The 21,801-nt window shown below is 38.8% G+C and overlaps 1 protein-coding gene across 2 annotated transcripts in view; it reads right to left on the bottom strand.

The window, feature by feature from the left end:
* The window catches only part of LOC120443998 (protein outspread), an 83,455-nt gene extending 62,739 nt beyond the window's left edge, over positions 1 to 20,716 (bottom strand). For both annotated transcript variants that reach the window (XM_039623476.2, XM_039623477.2), the window contains exon 1: positions 19,839 to 20,716. In XM_039623476.2, the coding sequence (XP_039479410.1) occupies positions 19,839 to 20,051 (213 nt within the window). In that variant the 5' untranslated portion in view covers positions 20,052 to 20,716. The remainder of the gene's footprint in view (positions 1 to 19,838) is intronic.
* Between the last annotated feature and the right edge of the window lie 1,085 nt (positions 20,717 to 21,801).

Consider the following 21,801-nt stretch of genomic DNA (forward strand, 5'->3'; position numbering starts at 1 on the left):
ATTTCAAATTAGAGGAGTGGCATTTAAAGGGGCGGAGGGGAAAAGACTTTTCTTTTTGTCAATTATTTGAAGTGGGAACGTGCTGCGGCAATGAAGTGAAAGTTGTTTCAATATCGAATCAAACACTGTTTCGCGGGAAGTGAAAAAATGAAGTAATTTTTCAGTTAAAAATAGAAAGAAAATAATAATACGAAAATACAATACAAAGTTATGGGTTTCTCTGTACATTTTTAATATAAAAACTTGTTACAGTTTAGTTGTGTAAAAAATGCCGGCCCCACAATGAAAAATAATAACAAAGAGCTGCGGCCCGATCATCACCACTTCACCTGTTTTTCGTTTATTTCTCATTTTCATTTTCTTATTTGTTCAATGCTATAATTTCGATTTTTTTTTAAGCAGATCCCATTGATAATGATCTTGCGCCAGTCACTCATCCGAACTTGACTCGTCAGCCGGTTTTCGTGGTGTTTTTCATTGTGTGATCGACTTTGTCCGTTTGTCAGTCGCTCAGTTGCTCAGTCAGTTAGCCAGTCAAGTCAGCCCGTCAGTTTGTCAGTTTGTCAGTCTGTCAGGTGTATTGAAGCATTCAAAAATGGTATCGAATTATAGACCCCAACGTACTGTAATCAATTTGACTGGACTTGAACGCAAAGATCATAAAGAAAAATAAAATATCAAATGTGATATGTGCGCATCTGGATAGTCGATGTCGTTTGGATTTTAGATTGCACCATTGTTCTTAATTCATATACAAGTTAGTTTTGATACTACAAGTGAGTTATTTCAACAAAAGCTAAGTAACCAATTACCTAATAAGACTCGATTTTAATGCAGGTTATGGCTTCAATCTCTGACATCTCAATGAACCTGTAAACTGTTTTGTAAAAACTGACCTAATTAGGGTATTTAACCTTCGTCGGCAAAACGTTTCAACCTTTTTTGCTGCCCGGCCTGCCATAATAATAAGCGCCCCTTTTTTTTGCAATGCAACACAGTTTAGTACTTCTGCCTCTCCGCCTGAGCCCCAATCTCTGGCTCCGTTTATAAATCATTTCTCCGGTGGATCAGCAATTACAAACACATGGCAGATGTTTAAGACTGGGCGAGCGGGAGAGAGAAAACCCCTGATTTTGATTACAATCGTCGGATAATGGGCAGATACGTACAGATGTACGGGTACAGACATATAATTTAATAGAATTGTAGCAAAAATGTTTACCCAGCGCGGTTTGAGGTTTTCGTTCCGATTGCATGAGTTAGGTGGCCCGATACGTAGTATTCAGTTGTCAGTATATGCAGCTTTTACTACGGCTAATGATAATGCTACATGGCATGTGTATGAAATGCCAGATACGCGTACGAAGGTTGCCTCGACTGAGGAAAGTCCTACACGATTTGCATGTTTAACGGCGGTTTCGCCGCTCCAAATATGGCCAAAAGAGTATCTGCCAACAATGGTGAATGTTGTTTAACATCCTACGATTATTTATTATTGCCACTTGAGACAATAAAGTCAATAATTCAATTGCACACATTGTATATTGCACACACGTGAAAGTGCAGCGGCAAAAACATTTTGGCGAAAGGCTCGGCCCCAAAAATCTAATTAGTAATGCATTAGTGAGCCCAAACATGGTGAATCGGGAAGTGGAAAATTGTAAATGGTAACTGTATCTTATTATTTTCTATTTTCCCGACCATGTTTGAGCCGCATTGAAATCAAAAGTAAAAGCTCAAATTCCCAGAAAAAAACTCAACACAATCTCAAAGTTTCAAGCCGCATTTAAAAGAGATCACTGATCAGTGGGTGTTCCTCCATAAATGGGTCATGGCTATATCCCTTCAGCCCCCCTATTTATCCATATCTCTTAACAATAATTGGACAGTTGGGGGGCTCCTCATTACACCCGCCATGACATACTTTCGATCGTGCCAAGAGATCGTGAAATGGGAGCACAGCTTTTGTTTGATAAAACTCGAATTGAAAACGAAATGAAATGATTGATTGATTCAATGATAATTGAAAAAGAGAGTAGCGAGATCTGTGATAGCGGAAAAGAGGCTGAACGAAGTGGAATAATGAGATCTAATAGGGCATTGAGGTGAAGTTCTAAATAAATTGTTTTTTTTTTGGAAAAGTAAGCTGCAGTGAATGCATGGAACTGGTGTAAAGAAAGTGCAATTGATTGGTTCTTTGTCTATCCCGTGAAGGGAGTGCGGCTTAGGCTTAAGCTAGATAGATTAATACTCCACTTTCCGAGGACGTAATCTAGGTTTAACATCATTTGAGACCCAAACCAGAACTATCGACCACTTGCATACTTGCATGATTGCAATCATATAATAGTTCCTATTTCAATTGGACTATATTCGATTTTTCTAGATTATGTTACGTTTCCCCACCCCTCTGAGAACGTCTCTATCGCGCTGGACGTATCTGCATAATGACAAGCCACAAAAGTGAATAAGCAGAAAAAAAAAAGTAGGAACCAAGTTATTACAATGCCCAAGACCTGGGCTTTCGAAAATGTCGATGGAGACGCACCGGGACAGGCGGCAGTCGCAAACACAATGCATTTGATTGAATAATGAAGCCCAAGTAATGGCAAAGCCAAACAACATCGACAAAGAGACACATACCAAATAAAACCCGATTTCAGCTGAATCCAAGGCAAAACGCACTCGTAAGCATGGCAAAAGGCAAACGGGCAAACGGGCAAACGGGCAAAAGTCGAATGATAAACAAATGCAGATATAAAGGAAAATAAAGAGACCAAAAGAAAACATTCGAATACAAAATAGAGTAGTTACAATTTTGAGGAAATTACATAACATTAGGCATGAGCATTTTGAAGCAGCCGCGCTATTGTTGGGCAAGGCAAAAGTCATCGCGCGAATTAATGAAGTGGAAAATAAACAAAATCGTATAATCTACGAAAGGGGGGAAAACTCGAGTGAGACAGCCTAGTTCTCCACTGCTTGCCGACAAGGCTGACGGAAAATGAAATTAGCTTCGAAAACACACAGAGACAAAAGGCGATGACAATTTTCCAAACGTTACATAACTTTACTTCTTCTGTCATTAGGGCTTCCTGCACATATTCCATTGTTTTTCGCCCTGGTCACTGGCCCCCTAATGGGGTTTTCTGTGGGTGGAGATGGGGGGCAAGGTTCGCCTGGTTGTTCTGGCAAATTACCTAACAAATTGCCAATGTTACACTTGTTAACTCGTTTCGATTTGCTGAGCAAGAAAGTGAACTCCGGCGCTGTAACAAAGACATTTCGTGTACTTTTTGAGCCAAACAATAAGACTTTTTTTGGTTGAAAAATGGTGTGAAATTAACATTGGGCTTTGAATAAGAAAGGGTTGAGCATTTCTTTCTTAGGCAAATAAAACCAGCACTTGATGGCAGTTTTAAAGCATTTAGAAACCTTTTAAATAGTTTTAATATAACATAATACTACAGTATAAGTATTAGTTTGGTTAAGGTAAAGAAAGAATTGATTAGACTTAGGTTAGAACGTGATTTAGTAATTTTGGGAGCATTCCTGCTTCAATGCTTCTAGTTGGGCGACGTTTTGCTGATCATTCAGAACACGCAATGGAATGGGGCATATAGAAATGAGGTGGACTCTTCAGTTCTCAGCTTTCTTCAAACGCTTTTATTGCTTAACGCTTTGCCACGGCGAGTCTAACTGTCATAGACAAACCGAAACGGGACGGGACGGAAATAGGTAAAGAAATTGGGGGAAGACTGGAAGAGTGCTTCGCGGCTTCTCAATGAGTTTTACAGTTAAATGTGTTTATTTTCTCCATTATAATTTCTTTAAAATACGAAATGGGAATGGGTCAGTGTCAGAACTCCCGCTCCATTTTGACCACGTGTACTATTGGCTGGGGAGAAGAGAAGGCCTCTGACTCCAAAATCACTTGCTACATGCCCCTCCTTTCGACACGTTTTACTGATCGTGCCAATAAATCACCACTTTTTGTCTCCATCTCTTTCGCATTTCGGCTAGCCGTCCCTCTCTGTTTTCGCCTGCTGCCAGCCAAAGCCAATAAATCAAATTGCAACCGTCAATTGCTGTTAATTTCCTTGGCGTTGCATGAATGTTTTGAATTTACTTTTATCTTTTTCATTTCGCTTGCAAAAATATATTCGCACATACATTTTTCCCACTTTTATGTGTGTCAATATATAAAATGCATAAATTATTTATTGCTAAAAAGCAAAATGTCATAAGTGTCTGTCCACTGTGGGAACCTTTCGGTTGATATTTTCTGCATGAATTGGGTTTGGCTTTTTTTTTTTTCTTTTTTCATGGGACCCTCTCTTTCTGCGGCTTGTGTTGAAATATTTCGTCGTTTTGTTGTGTCAATTGGCGGTCTATTGCAGATAGATCGCTCGGACACTGAAAACCCCAAAAAAGAGACCAGCTGGGCGGTTTTGTTAGTCATGAGGTCCAGGACCCGGAGAGCTTGTTGTAAATTTTGATGTATTGATTAGAGTAGGTTCAAAAACCCACTTCCATCGATTGACCAGGGGGTGAGAGGCCAGACTCTGGCAAAGACATAAATTCAATAGTGGCCTAATGCAGTGAACGGAAATAGAAACCATTTATTCTCGAGTGATTTTATTATGCATAAAATGTCACAAAATGAATGCAAATTTTTCGTTCTTTTGTTCAGCTGCAAAAGATACTGTTGTAGAACCACTAATGCATTCTATTTATTTTCATCCCGAATCAACACTTTCTTCTTACTGAAAAATAGGAAATTCCCCACAGTTCTATTCTTGGAGCAGCTCGTATTAAAATTAATTGCTTCACATGTACGGGAAAAACCTGTTAGCGCCGCTCTGGCCGGCTTTTTGAGCCCTGAAACGGCAACAAACAAAAAAGGTCAGCACTTTTTATTGACCCAAAAAAAGACAGCAAACGAAAAACCAAAACAAAAACAACTTGAACGCCAACGCCAAGAAAACTCAAGCATTTCTATGTACCTACATATACATATATACAAGTTTTATAGCGGCAACAAACTTTGAGATTCCGTTGATAATTCTCAGATGTCTGTGGAAAGGTCATTTAATAGACGAGGGATCAGCTGATAAGAGCACGATGTCGTCGTGAGTCTTTAGAGGTCTGTCCGGCTATTTGAATTCAATTGAATTAATTTGGATTTTATGGTTCATTTAGATGGGCCATTTTCGGGCGCTAATTGAAGAGCCAAATCCGATAAGCTCGTCCAGATGTGCTGGGAAAATAAATAGAGCACACAAGGGACTACAATTTGAAGAGGGAAACAAGTAATTACTTTCTTAAGTGTCAACGCAGATAACGGGGCTTTCGTGGAGGATCAATTACAACCTGTCAATCAGTGATTATATTTGAAATATTTGGTTGATGCAAGTTCGTATGTTCGGAAGTTCAAGGTTTTAATAAACACGATCAATGGGGGAATTTCAAAAGTTATGACTTGTAAAAGATTTTCATGTGATCGAATTCCCTTAAAATTAAAGTTCTTAACCCTTAATTTTCTGATCGTACAGCAAGCCCTAAAATCAATATTTTGTCCTGCACGCAACGAAAAGCAATCAAGATGAATTACCAGAAAATGCTCGTTTATAAAAACACCTTCCAAGTGCAGAACACAATCTTGTTTTCGTGTTCTTCAGAGCAATTTTTCAAGAATTTCGCATATTTTGGCATGAGAACCGAAGTAGGGAGAAACCTTATGAACGAATATCATCACCTGGAGTAATCATACAAATTTGCATAAGGAAAATAAAGCCGTGTGTAATAACAGTAAAAATGCCTGAAATAAGAACAACACAGGGCCCAAAGAAAACATGAAAAAAAGCGAGTAGAGTACATACATAATAATAATATAATTTTCTATAATAGAACTCAATGTGGCGAGTGAAAGAGATGGATAGAGAACAAACGAGCACAGCAGCAACTGATTGAGGGAACACAACAATAATAATAACAACATCAGAACACACAAACACACGAGACACACTCGGACCAGTTCAACAACCTCTTTCTCTGAAGGAGCCTGTGAAGAAAATCAACAACAGAGAGACAGTACACAGAAAAAACAAGGTGAATAATGATAATTAACAAACTTTATTTCAATAAATACTGTGGGCTCTAAGAATTATGTGACTAGTTTAAAAGTACTGTATATTAATAAAATACTAAACTTTTTTATTTTTTCTGACACATCGGTAATTTCTTCAACAAGATATCTATGAGATTGGTGTAAAATCCCATTTACAGAACCCATTCGCACCGACCAGCTCCTTCTTGTTCTTCAAACTGTTGTGAACATAAGTAACACATTTGAATTAATTTAAATTTGTGATTAGCCCCATCTATTGTCTTTCGGTGTAGAAGGAGAGAGAGAGAGAGAAAGATCGATTGGGTGGGGGAGAGCCCAATGGGGCGATTACTACACTCACACCACGCATTCGGGGCATCCACATCCACATCAACATCCACATCGATGATGATCATCGGAAAGAATCACAAGAAACTCAAGAAGTGCAGGGAGAAAAAGAAAAATGAGGAGAAGACTGGGCGAAAATTGCCCACAGAAGGGCGCCAACAGAAACCACAATAACAACAACGAAACGGTACCTCGCAGAGAATCTTGAAAATTTCACAAATCAAATCAATATAATTGTTTTTTTTCCTACTCACTTTCCAGCTGGATATTGATATATGAATGGGGTGGATGGGGCTACAATTACCTAGTAAACATGAGAAAAAAGATTTTCAAACGGAAGTTGATAGCTGCATGGCGTTTGTTCTTTTACCGATTCAGTTGGGTAAAATCGTTTTTATCTTTATTTACCTTCAGTCGTCTGCTGGGTGCGTACTTTCTATTTGTAAAGTGCGGAAGCCGTGTTCACTATCAGATACACAGATATTAACTCTTGGATTGCCTTGCCCTAGGTTGTCAGTCATTTGCATTTGACGATGATTGCGCCATGAACCGTTTCATGAGTACTCATTCACACTCATTCGCACTCACTTCAGTCACATTTCCAATGACTTTTTGTCCGCCGACTGGCGCGTGCAAGAAATCGAAAATGACTGACAAAATATATATTCATATTCAAATCAAATGTCCAACTGCTCCATCTCAACTCACAAACGGGCTGCACCTAGACCTTGTCAACGGGTTCGGTAAAAAAGACCGATCGCAGACTCAAAAGCCAAACTTCTCCATGCGCGGTTCAAATTGAACGTAAAAAACAATGAGAATTGATTTGAAATTGATTTCAAGCTACCAATGCGCGAAACAAAACTTTTTCAACAAGCTTCAAGATAGATTTTATAAAGGTAAGTTTCATGTTTTAACAGTAACAGCACTAGATCTTAAAAAAAATATATACCTTTTGAAAAGAGCCTAAAAAACTCAATTTTATGCTAAAAATACTAACTCTACAATATTAAAAATATTTTGATTTGCTAAATTTTTTGCAAATTTTAATTTTCTTTAGTATCCTGTGAGTTTCACGTTTACATGGTCAGCGTAAATTTCTTGTCTTTTAATTTAGTTGTACACCTTTTCAGTGTATTTCAAGTTTCCATTTAACAAAAGTGCTACTTTTTCATCTTGTTAGTGGATTTTTATTTTGTTGTTTTTGCTACTTCTCCTATTGCTCGAACAAGCCACTCGGGCCATAATCTAAACGAATTGAATGGAAATAAAGTGGGCCACACACACACACGGCACACTGCCACATTTGTCAACTTAAATGAAAATGAATGAAACGCAATGAAATGTATCGAGTGTGTGAGTATATTTGTTGTATGTACAACCGCATCAAGTCAAAGGCCAAGCCCACCTAACGCCTCAAAAGTGAGTTGGAATTGGAATTTCTGTGTCGGACTCAACCTCAATTAGGTCTGTCATTGTCGAGCCAAGAATAATCATGTTAAATGCAAAATAATTTGATTAATTAAATTAAAATTACTTAATTTGTGTGAAGAAACATACGAACTGTATGTATATGGAGAGCGTCTGACTTTCACACGAAATTTAGCTCAGCTGATGAAGCGACGACATTAGCCCAATTCGCTTTGATGATTTATTAGATTTTTCTAGGTTCTTTAAATTATTTTTCTGCTTCTATTTCTTCATTTTGACCGCTTTGGCAGCAGCAAAAAATTAATTTCTCTTCTTTTCTTTTGACGGAAGTGGGTTAATAACTGATAACGCTGCGAAAATGTAAACATGACTAAAAATGAACGTGCAACTTTGCGGACGAAATGGTAAAATAGTAAAATAAAAAAAAATATCGCGTAAAGAACTTGATTTTATTGGACAATTAATTTCCGGCGACAGAGTAAACATATTCATTTCATTTTGCGGATAAGTCTTCTTAAGGAGCTATTATTTATGTGTTTATTATACGGCTTTGTAAACTAAAAAATTGCCTTAAATAAAATTAATTCCAAAAACCTAGCTCATATCGCACAGGAAATCATACATTGTTGTACATTTCTTACTTAAATAGACAATATCTGTATCGAAACTTATATTTAAATGCTTTAAAAGTTCAGTATCAACCTGTTGAGAAAATTTGGCTTTTTATGTCAACTCTACTCTGTACGATATGTTAAATCTAACAGCTTTACGAGGCCACCTAGGATTTATGACTTTTGGAAATAACTTTAAAATATTTGTCAGAACAATACTTCCATTTATTATGCACAAACAATTAGCATAAAGCTAAAAATAGTCTTACACAGGGTTTTAGGATAAGCGTATAATATTTTATGACTTTTCGTTTTCGTACATACCTGAAACGAGAACAAGAAGAGAAACGTAAAAATAATTTAGTAAGGAGATGTGAAAACTTAGTAAACGTGTAAACGTGTTTGAAAGCCCCCCGGTTAAATATTTCTGCGGGAGGGCAAGAACTGGCTAATCACCATATAACGCCAAACACATCATCAGTAGCATCATCTGCAGGTAAACCCGTAGAGAAAAAGCCAAAGGTTCTTATCTTAAATGATTCATAATTGTGCAGAAAGAAAACGTGTTGTTTCCTTTTGTTTTGCGTTTTTTTGGGGTCAAATATTTGCTTTCGAAAAATATTGTTATTTAAAACTTCAACAACAACTAATTATGCCCCGAAAATGCCTATTAATGGCCACCGTGATAAATGGTTTCGGATAAGGGGTAAAAAGACAAATTAGGGCCGCAATTTGCAAGTCAACATTTAGGCAGCCGAGTGGCAGTTAATTTTTTTCTTGCCTCTCCGAGTTTTCGGTTGCGGCATGCCCCACATCACAACAATTGCAATCGCACTCGGAATCTAGCTGGCCAAATATGGCCAAACAAGAAATATATCTAAAATATCTTTAATTAAAAGTACAAACGTACAAATTATGCAAGACGTGCTCAAATATGGCAAACACCTAAATATTTCATGAGTTGATAAATTGCACGCATATCGCCGAGCCAAAAAATGCCGCAAGCCTCACACACCCGCAAACAAAACATTTCCGCACATACATATCTGCGGTCTGTTCTGTATGTAGTATGTACATGATATCTGCAGGCGAAGCTCGCCCATTTAAAGCCCAAAAGATAGAGATACCGAAAGCTTAAGCCAAATCGACAATTCCACTACGACCCACGTACTGTGGGAGGCTAGAAGCAAATCGAAGACAAAACATAAACATTGCACATGGTGGGTGACTGTCTTGGTGGAGCCGGGCTTATCGGGGAATTGGGTGGCTCAATGGATTTGGTGGTTTGGTAGTTCCAATACAAGTACACCCACCCGTTGACATCGTCACAGCATGCGGAATCCAAATCTTTCTGTTAAAATGCAGTTGTCTTGGGTGCTTTTTATTTTCCTGCCTGCAGCTATGTTAAATACTTCAGCTGCGAAAATTGGACTAGAGTTTTGACAATTTCTTGAAGCGCAAAACAAAGATCTATATTTCACAGTCTGTTTTGCATATTTATTATCTTTATAATCATAAAAGGAAGTGAACATACTGGTTGATATATGAGTTCTTATTGATAAACATGAGATGGTTGATTTAAATGTAGTTTTCTGTTACTCGAGCAAAGTCGCTTTCAATATTCTGTTATATAATATATTACCCAACCAATATGTCGTGGTAATATTTCTGCAATATTGCATTAAATTCGTGTACGTCGGCTTTTTATCTTAATTAATTAAAATCACAATGAATCAAGCCCACCTCCCCTTTCTCTTCTCATTGTAAGTCCATCGTTTAAATTTCTCCCTTAAACAACAGCATGGAATTTTGCGCCCAATTGGCAGCTCTATTTAAACGCCTTCTTTTCCGACTTTAAGCCCTCTTTTCACCGAGTTTCGATCACTCATCATTTGCATTGTAGCCGCCACAAATTTACAGTAATTGCAGACTGAAATCGCTCTTTTTTGGGCAGCAAGACAACAAATTTATTTTATTTAAATGAAATTCCCCCCAGGGCAATGGCGGCGTTGTTTGCTATTTTGTATTTTATTTTTCAGGGCGCGGCTTGAAGCTCGAATTTTTTCTTCATAGGGGGCTGTGTGTTCAGGGTGTCTGCAGCGAAGCGAAATTATCATGTCCACCTACGTAATTTAGCATGTGTTGTTGCCGTTGTTGCAATGGCTAAAATTATTGGTTATAAATAAATGCTTTTGCCATTGTCGTCGGCAACGGAGTCTGGGCCTTGTTCATTTTGCCTATTTTTGGCTCTGTAATTGCCAATTTCTTGGGTTTATTGTTTTTGCCCATGCTCCCCTATATAAAGCAACTCTTCGTATCAATTTTTCTTATTTTGGGACTGTCTGGGCAGGTCTGAAATCATACCAAAAGATCTTCAAACGTCCATTGTTTCGAAAACGACGTTTCCAAGAAACTCACGAAAAACCCATGCCCAAAATTTTACGCACAAAAAATCACCAGAGAGCAGCCAAATTCTAAACTGCCAAATAAATGGAATGTATTTTAGATGATTTATCTAGACGAAAGGCAACAACGCACAACAAGCAGGGGAGAGCATAAAATTGAAACTTCTACCTGAAAGTGTTAAAGCCCAGCTTTATAGGCCGCACCCGGTTCGCTTCCTCACCTGCCCGTGGATTCCTATTGAATTTCGACTTGACTCGACTTCAACTCGACGTGGCTTGATCACCTTGACCGCACACCAAACACAAAAAATAAAAACACAGATACTGAGAGACCGAGAGAGAGAAAAAATTTACATATCGCCTTTTGCCACGGCCCCGAAACCCGAAGAATCTTAAAAACGAGCTAAGCTCAAAGAAGTACGGTGATCAAAGCAATAAAAAGAAATTGGCAAGGCGAATTTCCGCTTGGAAAAGCTAAAGAAAACCCATGAAAGCATCGAAGATAATCATAATCATTACAGTTGTTAAGGTGAAATGGGAGATACTAACAATAGATTTACTGATATCCATAAGTATCTTAAAATTAAAATGAAAATCAATCTATATTAGCCTTCTATTCAAGAATTATTTCAATGAAAAGAAACTTGCACTGTATACTTGCTTTCACATTCTAATCTTATTCAAATTACTTTTAATCGCTGCAACTAGTTTTTTTGATTTCATTAACAAGATAAAATAAAAGATACAAGATTCGTTTTCAGAGTTTCCTTAATATCATTCCACAAGAATAACTCATTAATCAAAACTTTAGTCGCAATAAAAATCTTCTGGCTCATGGCTGATTGCTATTTGTACACATTTTGACAGGTGAGTTTTTGATTTATAAGAGCTGTCTTATGTTTATTCATGAAGCACAGGCATTTTTCACATTCAGTAACCCCCAAAAAACTTGACTAATGCATACATAAATATTTATTTATTTCGTTTTAATACGAATTCTGTGTTAGTTATACAGGAAATTAGCATTTGATAGTTAATTACAAACGCCGGAGGGGCTGATATTTTTGTAAAAATCTGTACTTTTTTTTGGTTAGCCCGTTTCGATGCTAAAATATGCGCACCAATGAATATTTGGCCAGGCAATTTGCAATAATTGTGCCGACGAGAGGTGTGGAAAAGTGGAATTATGGCATGCAGTTTGGACCGCGACGGGTCTAAACTAACGATTTCTACCGAGCTCTGCAAAGCTTCCGATATCGTGCAAATTACTTTCCAATTAAACAGCAATTTCAATGGTCGAGGAAGAGAAAGAGTGGAATAGTGGAAGAGTGGAATGGCAAAATACAGGTTGCAGTCGTGGCAAAATCATAATTATAAACTAATTTGAAATCAAGATGCCCTTCTCAACACGTCATTATTTCAGGAAAATGCCAAGGCGCGATGCCCCATCCCCGAGATCTTCTCGATCCCCTGAATCTTCCACGGCCACCGACTTTATCGCCGGCAATCTAATGGTGTTTGCCCCATGTTACCCTGTACCCTCTCCTGAATCTGGTCTTATTATTCCAACTCTATCTCTTTCAAAGCAAAGAGCCGTGCCCAGGGGCAGGTGTAAAGATGCCATAACTCAGAAGATTTCGCAGCGCGCCATTTGAACTGGAACTTGGGCTCCAGCCCCGGAGTTGGGTAGTCTAGTATTGTGTCTTGATTGAGTGAGCCCGGCGAAGAGAATAAGAATTCAATTATGCAGCAAAATGTCACATGGGACGGCTGGCGAAGGGAACAATGGACGGAGGCAGTGCATCTCTGCCCCTTTTCCTCGGCCTCTCCCTCCGGCTGATGATGATGGCTGATGTATGAAGTGGCAAAATCGTTGCAGTGAGGCAACAAGTGAATGTGCAGGCTGGGGATCTACCTGGACTTCTTTCTTAGCCAAATGCCGAGACTGCCGGGAGTAGCAGTAGATGGATGACTGGATGGCATGGCTTGGAGGAACTGCCGCGGCTACTGAACAGAATTAGCTTTCAATTTGAGCAGCAGCAGGAAGCAGGGCTGCGGTGATAGATTGTGCGTTTGCGTCTTTCCACAGTGGTTAAAATTAGATCTGCAAAAATGAATTAATTGGCAGATCCACTGTCTAATTAAAAGAAAACCATTTTTCGTTAGTATTACCCAGAAATTATAAAATTCCTATTGCATATGCAATATGCAATGTATTCATATAAAAACAAAATTTTAGGGTGTTTAACATTTAATGCATTGAACATACATTTAATGTATGTATTTAATTTGAATCTTAACATTATATATTACTTTCAATATAAGTATTTAATAATAAGACATGATATACATTTGCATATAATTTCCCAATCGATTTTTAAATAAGTGTAATCTTTTGGAATTCGCTGAAAAACGATAACAGTGTTTTCCCCTTATCTTATCCCACTGTTTTCGAAGACCTGAAAAGCCGACTTAATTAAGGCATAGCCAAGAGATAGAATAGGTAGACGAAAAAAGAAATAAATAAATAAAATGACGCCGCAGCGGAAGATGTCGCCGGGAGTTTAAAAACTAAAGTCTTGAGCTCAAACTCAATCTAAAGGGGGACCCTCAACTAAATCCGCGGATGGGGCTCTTATTTTCGACATCTTAGTCTTAGACTTTGGCCGACTTCAGCTTGTTTTTATGAGGAAATCTAATAGCTAGGGCTAGAGATGAAGCTGAATCTGAATCTAAAGCAGCCTCAGAGATGAAGCTGTTGGCGTTAAGAAGTCGATTTGGTTTTGCCGCTGCTGTAGATGGTTGCTGGTGGAATGGAATGATTGATGATTTGTTGGCTGTGTATCGCGATAAGGTTGGTGGGCCCATTTGTTGTTTGCCCCCATAGCTGAACAAAGGCAAAAAGAGCGCCAGAGATTGGAGAAGACGCAGCCAACTTTCTGGGCATTGTCTTCGGTTACCTCTGCTCATGTTTTTGAGCGACAGAGAAGTTCGTGCTGATAATTGTGACACGGCCCCATGCAAAAAAGAAAGACAGCGCAGAATCGAGATCCAAAGTGCAGAGTGGCTGAAGAATATTCAGACGATGCCCCCTGCTAATTGCAACCACAGACGGGCAACTCCAGACAGACAATAAAGTACAAATAGCAGCAACAAAGTTAGATAGATAAGCTCCACCGCAAGTCGCGTGAATTCTTAACTTATAGGGAGGTGATCTCTAGATGCTCTTCTGTTTTATGAATATCTTGAATAATTATGTCAAAACATGTTTTCCTCAAATACTTGTAGACACAAATTGCGATAATAACTTGTGGAGCTTTTTTTATACATTTTAAAATAAATGTTTCTTGCAATATCATATAATAATATGATATTAACAGCTGAAGCATGGCCGAGCACCTTTTACAATAGATTAGAACAAATAGCTTTTAAATAAAAAACTCCAGTAAACAAACCTGGTCAAGAATATTGACTTCACAACAGAAGAGTTGACTTTTCGACTTCTCTTATCTGGTTGATGGTGCTTAGAATGCGCAACTGCCAACTTCTCGGTATCTTGCAGACTGTCTACTGCAGCTGAGTGTATCTTCGAGATACGTGTTTGTTTCCTTTATTTATCAAGTCTTTAGCCAGTTCTTTTGTTTTCACACTTGCACAATAGTGTGCCTTGGCCTTATCGCTTCGAAGTGTTACCTTGATGCTTAACAATGCAACTAACCAACTATAGATTTAGATAGCAACGAGATGACCCCAAAAGCGATCGTGGATGATGCAGGTGACTGGTGAGTGGACGGGTTCAATGCACTTGACTCCGCTGGGTGGCATATACACAACTAATTAACCTAGAAAATGCAAATTTCTGCAACACACCCACTTCACATACCTATGTACATAGAAGGGGGCTCCAAGAGCTGGGAACAATTTCTAAGCCAAACAATCAATCAACGTTGGTTGTTGGCCACTTGAGCACGTTAAGACTGGAAACGAGGATACACGAAGGTATGTATATATGCTTTAGGTGCGGGGATGCATGTACAGGATGGGTGTGCAAAAGTAATATTTATTATGTGTATACTTCTCTGACAAACAACACAAGAACTTGGCCGAGGCCCAGGCCCAGGCCAAGGCACACTGGCAGAAACTGAGAACTAACTATCCTCAAAGGGCCAAAGGGGAACACGCGAGACCGAGAGGCCGAGTGAATGAGGTCTATAGCGACTCCACTGGAGACCTGGAGACGGAATGGTGTACAGGATGGTATTGGGACTCCCAGAACGGCCCTCTTCTCCTCTACCATGGCATGCTGCCAATAGCTCAATAACACCCCGGGGACCAATTGAGATCTTTTTGGTGGGATAGGCAGGCACCTAGGACACCGATGGCCAAACGTCTAAGGCAAACAGTGAAGCAGAGAGGGTAATACAGGCGAAAAGGGAGAATCACACACAAATACTCAACGGGGGCACACAGCTCAAAAATGACACCCGCTGCCTAACAGTGAGACAATTTTGTTTGATTCAATTGATTTTAAGCACTTTTGTCATAAAATTGTTGATACAAAAAGGTGGGATATATTTTTAGACCTGCAAACTGTGAAATATTATTTTCTAAATCTAAATAGGGCCAAAGTTATATTTACATATTTGTTTATATTAAAGGAAGGCGTTGTTTTCCAGTTTTAAATAACTTGTTAGTCATTCTTTGGTTGTAAGAAGAGAAATGTGTAAGCTATTTTTGTTGGCAATGATATATATAAAATATATTATATTCTTATATTTTTTTTTGTTACCCGTACTTGTACACTGGTTTTGTTTCTCCAGGTTTCTTGGCCCAAGGTGTCCCTTGCCAATTGTTTTGCCAGACAAATAGACGGCCGCCGAAAGCGGCAAAGTCCACAATTACTGCCAATAGGTTAGACCTCTTGGTGGGGCCTCAGCTTCAGTCTCGGCTTAAGTTTTAGTCTAAGTCTTAGTGTCTTAGTGGGGTGCCCAGTCACGCGGCCGGTACAAAAATGAAAAAAAAAAGACCCGAAAGATGAGATTTTCTCGGGGTTACGGGCTGCTTTCTTGCGTTTTGGGCCACCAGAATCTGAAATGCTGCAAGCCTTTGACCTGACCTGTCAACATGGCACAGCCCCCAAAAACACGAGCTTCATCTTTTCAAATATAATGGGTTCTGAAGTGGATGGTCCCTGTGATAACTGCAATGTTCCGCTCCATTGACTTGACAATGCATTCTGACATCCGTTTTGCACCTCGTCGCTTTTTCTTGGCCTTTGTTTTTTGTTGTGCGCATTTTCCTGTCTGTGCACCGCCAACTACAAAGGGAACCCCTAACGATAGGTGGTCCTATGCCAGGCCATCTTGACCCATTCGATCCCATGGCCAGGTAATCCGAGAGCCGTGTTAGGGACGCTTTTGCCGGCTTCATTAGCCTTCAGATCGGCGACAGACAATGCAACAATTATGGCCCAGCATTTATGCACTAGTCAAAACCAAGGCAGAAGACAGGCGAACATGGACACTCTTCTCGAGAGCAAGAAACAAAAGCAAAAGTGTTGCTAAATTTAGAACGACTGCCAAGTAGAAAATCTGTGGGCCTAGTCGGGGGACCAAGCCTGTGAGGTCTGTCGGTTGAGTAACCGCAAAAGGAGACCGCTGGAGGGGCATTTTGAGAGGGGAGTCTTGGGGGGACTGACTGCTGCCGACGCCTTCTAATTGCCGCTCGACGAGCGGAAGCCAAGAGTTGAGTTCTATTTTTACATACATATACATATTAGCTGCGGAGCAACTGCATCCACAGGAAGGGGGAGCCAAATGTGGAACACACTGAACCGAAGGAGTGTGGAGCACACGGTTCCCAGATTTGACTTTAAAATGCCTGCAGGCGGAGGGGTTCCTGAACGACAGCCGTAACGATGTCCCAATGATTTAAATATACACACATAGTTTCTAAGACTTTGCATTGTTGCATTCAAGGTACAGGCGTTTTCAATTATTGCTAAAGCTTTTCAGTAAATTGAAGTTACGAACACTGTTTGCATTAAGTATGTCGTAGTTTCCTAAACTGAATTCACAATAAGCCCACACCTTAACGTGTTATAGGAAACAGTTGAACAGTTGAATGGTTTATTAGTAGGGTGTTTAACCTTAGATCTGCCTACTTATGGAAAACTTACCCCTGATGTGCTCCACTTCCTCTTCCACTTCCCGATCCCCGCCATACCCATTGACTTGTTGACACAGTTGTTCTACCCACTGGCTATTGACTCAAATGACTTTCACACTCAAATAGTAAAGTTTATTTATTTTCTTCTTTGTGAACACTCAACTCCAACGCTTCGCTCAGCTCGGGTAATTCAATATTGTAACTCGAGCTATTTATAAATTAGGAAATGCTGCCAGGAACAGCTAAGCCAACAAATCGATCAACTAGTTCTCCAGTTTATGGATCATTTACATTCATACCCCCTGCACGCCACACTATCATTTCTAGATGAATTCTATCCCAAAGGCGACACTTTTCACGGCTGTCAAGTGCTGTATGCCTGCGGCCTTTTTAGAGGGCATTTCTCTATGAGTTCTCGTTGTTTTTCGGGTCTGTGACTTCCTCAATAAATGGTTAACAATACAACACAGTCGGTCGGTGTGTGAGCGTTTTGTGCTAATTTCATGGGGGTCATTCTGGCACTGTTTTTTAAGATCAGTCACGCAGTTGAAGTACCCCGGCTCACGGACACATTTGAAGCATTTGGAAAACAAAAGTTTGATTTCTACGCGCTCTTAGTCCACAAAAAGCACCAGCAATTTTCGCCTGAGGTCAAATTGCGCTAGAAATCTCTCGCGTATGCGAGTCATTTTTGGGTGATCAATTAAAAAAAGAGCCATTCCAATTTGGCAAGCAGACAAGCAGCGAGCCAGAAATTGCTTTTGACAATCGCATAATTAATTTTTGCAGGCTTCTCGAAAAACCGGGCGCTTGCGGCCGTCGATGTAATATATCAGAAAAAAAACTAGACAGAATAAAAAAACATTTGTCGACCTATAAAACTGCACAAAATTCCCTGTCAACAGAATTGAGAACGAGAACGGCATTAAGAGAAAAACCAGATCAGAATTTATTAGGGTCAGTTGTGTAAAAATACATTTTCACAAAATTATTACGAAACAAGAACAAAAGTTGTACAAATTAATAAACGATTTTACAGGGCAAAGGAAACAGAAAGAGAGCGCTTTAAAAATAGAACGGTGAAGAGAAAAAAGGCACGGGTTGCCTATTTATTTATTTAAATCTTAATATTTTTGTTTATAAAATATTAACTTAGGTATAAAAAAAAACGTGTTTGCTAATATGTATATGTTTATTTCGAGCCACCATATACATGTATAAGCACATTCATATATGTATGTTACAGAGTGCAGCAGCGCTTCTTTTTAATCTCAATCTCAACTCGTTCTTTCTAAACACTATCTTAATCTCCAAAAGAAATAAGATTAGATATTGTCGGCCAAAATGATGCTTAATCTTGGATTTAATCTTTCGACAAGTGTTTAGAAGCAGTTGACATATCTTTCCCGCTGTTCTTCTACCACCTTCTTCATTTGCATAGTTCAACGAAAGATCCAACTTTCCCAATGGTAAACTACTCTTCTGGTTTTAGTTTTCATACAGGCGGCTCGGTTTTCTTCGATGTTTTACGACAGCGATTTTATGTTTATTAAATACAAATTCCAAAACTTATCATGCGGCTTATAAGAAAGCAGGTTGGCCTTTCAGCTCTGACTTCAGCACGGTGGGCATGGTGTTTTAGTTCGGGGCGTTGTATTGTCGTAAATTTTTGGTAACCCAGCCCCAGCACAGGTAAACATAATAAACGATTTTCACTTTTTTCTTCGGCTGCCTGAGCGAGTGGCAGTTTGGTCTAGGTGGGTTTTTATGTTTTCTATGCTTTGATTAGGTTTTGTTATTTTAATTAGTTTTCGGTGGCATTTTATTTCGTATCGTTATTTTCTATCCCGAATTCTAAGACTACAAGACTCCAGTGAAACGAGAAAGCGAGAGTTTTCCTTTGTCGCGCCGCAATTTTGTTTGTTGTTTAAATGATGGTTGTCTTCTGGCGATTTTTGTAACTTGATTGGACGAAAGTTTCAAGATTAGAAGATGTTTTTGCCCGGGGGAACGATGCTTTAGGTCAAATTAATGAATTAATCTTGGTCAAAAGCTTAGGTTTTTTTTTAGAAGAAGTCGTTGTAATCAAACTAAACTGTGTCAGCTCCGGCCATGCTTGCCGATCGATCAGATTATGCTGTCTTATTTAAAAATGTTTTAATTAAACGAGCGAACGTTCTGCATTTCTAACTTTCTGACTACCTACAGTAACTGCAAAATGTTGAAACCATTAAAATATCTATAAATTGTCGTGTTCACAACCAAGTTAATCCCAGCAATAGATATTCTCCATACATTTTATTTAAAATCCCAAATGTCTCCCAAAATTGCTGCAAGATGCACAAGAAGCCTGAGATGAGATGAAAAACCAAGTGGAACTATAATTTTCGGAACAAAAGAAAAACAAAGAAAAGACCGCACAGAATTGGAAACTAAATAAAGATTTATTCAGCGCACAAAACTAAATTTATCCTATAGTTTTTTTTTGGGTGGGAACTTCCCTCAACTCCAAGTACAGTGAATATTCATTAGGCACTTTATCTTAACTTTGGAGAAATGGACTTTCAATTTGTTAACAAATGTAATGCACTGCACTGCTTGAACTTGCAGTCTTAACAGAAAGTCGAATTATAGCTGTATTATAACAGCACTTTGAATTTAACATAGTTTTAGACATGATGTATTTTGTATCTCAAACTGAGTTTTTAGAAGCGTTCTAAAAACGTATATAAAACTTCCCCAAAAAGTGGGAAGTCGCAGACTCACCCTATTGCATTCCAAGGCGGCGGCCGAGTGCTCCTCCCGCTGCCGAAAACAGTGGCTGCACTTGCTCTTGTTGAAAATGTTTGGCGTGAACTTGCGGCAGTCGGCGGTGCGCGCGTTTGTTGTTGCTCCTGCTGCGCCTGTTGTTGTTGGAGTGGGTGGTGCCGATTTGGAGGGGGCGGCAGGCACCGTTGTTGTTATTGTCGTAGTTGACATTTCGCTAGTGCTGCTGCGTCGGTTCAACAACAAAAAAAAGAGTGGGGAAACTTGCAGAGGAGAGAGAGAGTGCGGAAATGGTGGTACTTTTAAAGTTTTTGCAGAAGTGGCATGGCTATTATTTTGAACTCAATTTGTTTTGTTTTTCGTTTTCTTTTTGCAAGGACGCGTTGTTACGTTAACTAAAACATTGGCTTGTTTTTGTTTTGGCTCTAAAAGCCAGCCTTTCGTACTATCTCACACTCCAGAATTTACCAGCTTTGATAAACTTCTTATTTTCGGGTATTTGGTTACACGCTCAGTGAGAGAGAAAAAGAGAGATGGGGAAATTATTCAATTTCGCTTTGCACTTTGATTCTTAGCTTTGGCACACATGCACACAATTACGCACAAAAACACACACGGACGCCCGCGTAAGCCCAACAAATACACATACACTCGCGCACGCAGAGAACCGGGGCAGAAGTTTTGGGCTTTTCCTTCTTTGGCCTTCTTCGCCGCCTTTTGTTTTGTTTTTTTTTCTTTCGTATTACTCGGATTTTTCGCTATCTAGCTGTTGTTATTTTTTAGTTGTATTTTCGTCGACCGGTATTATTTATATTATTCTCGCGCAGAATGCGCGCTCTTTTTTGAAGCACCGTTCGCGCACGCTGCTCAAAACGGAATGAGCAATCGCACCGATTCAGACGAAAAATACCGAATAGAAATACCAAAACAGGCTGAAACAACGAAAAATACCGCAAACAAGAAACGGTAGATAGACTTCTGTGTGAAGTGGACGTCTATATACCCTTTCGATTAATAGATAATATAACAATATAAATAATAATAATTCATTATAAAATATAATATTAATATTAATTAATAATATATATAACAAAATATTTTTATTTATTATATTATATAATTATATAATTGATGGTATATAATATTATAAATAATATATTTTAATTTCTTTTATTTTTTATGAAAGGTCGCTGTTGCATGTTATGGGTAGGTTATTATAAGTATTTGCATTGTCGCACCCGTTCTTTAGAAACGGAGTCGAAATTATTTAAAAAAGTTTGTCATTAGCAAACATCTAGTTAAACTATAGTAACCTTTCTGAAGAGCATAACATGCTCTCTTCACATGTAATCCGAATCGGTTCATGTTAACCGGTTGAATCTCTGCGCGCAATGTTAGTTTTGCGCTCACAGTTAAATTCCTATACTAGTGTTGCTAGATACTCATGCACTTGTTGCTTCATGTTGCAAACTCAAGCAATAAATGTTGCTGGCGAATTTGAAAAATAATAAATATTTACCATTATGACTCGTGAAAAGATTCCTGAATCTACGCCCAGAGAATTAAAAGGTTTAAAAATAAAGTTTTTTGGGCTTATGCTATTCATATATTTTATATAAATATATTTGAAATCTTTAGCAGTTTTCAACTTTTTCCTTAGCAACATGCTGCTAAGCCTGCCACACGAATGTTGCCACACTTCCGTCTTGTAATTGATGAGTTTTTTGACTCTCGAACTGGAAAAATGAATTATGCTGGTGGAAAAATCAAAGCCGGCAAAGGCAATCATTTCATGCCACAAACAATTTGTTTACAGATTCCCTAAGAAAAGGGCAATGCAACAACAAGAGCAAGCGGTACCAATAACAATAACAATTTACTGCACACTTCATTAACAACCTCGGTCAACAAATTTTCGAGTGTGATGCAGAACAGAAGGAGAAGGCAATAGAGATAAACCCTT

This window comes from Drosophila santomea, chromosome 2L (genome assembly GCF_016746245.2).
Source record: "Drosophila santomea strain STO CAGO 1482 chromosome 2L, Prin_Dsan_1.1, whole genome shotgun sequence".
In the NCBI taxonomy this organism is placed as follows: Eukaryota; Metazoa; Arthropoda; class Insecta; order Diptera; family Drosophilidae; genus Drosophila; species Drosophila santomea.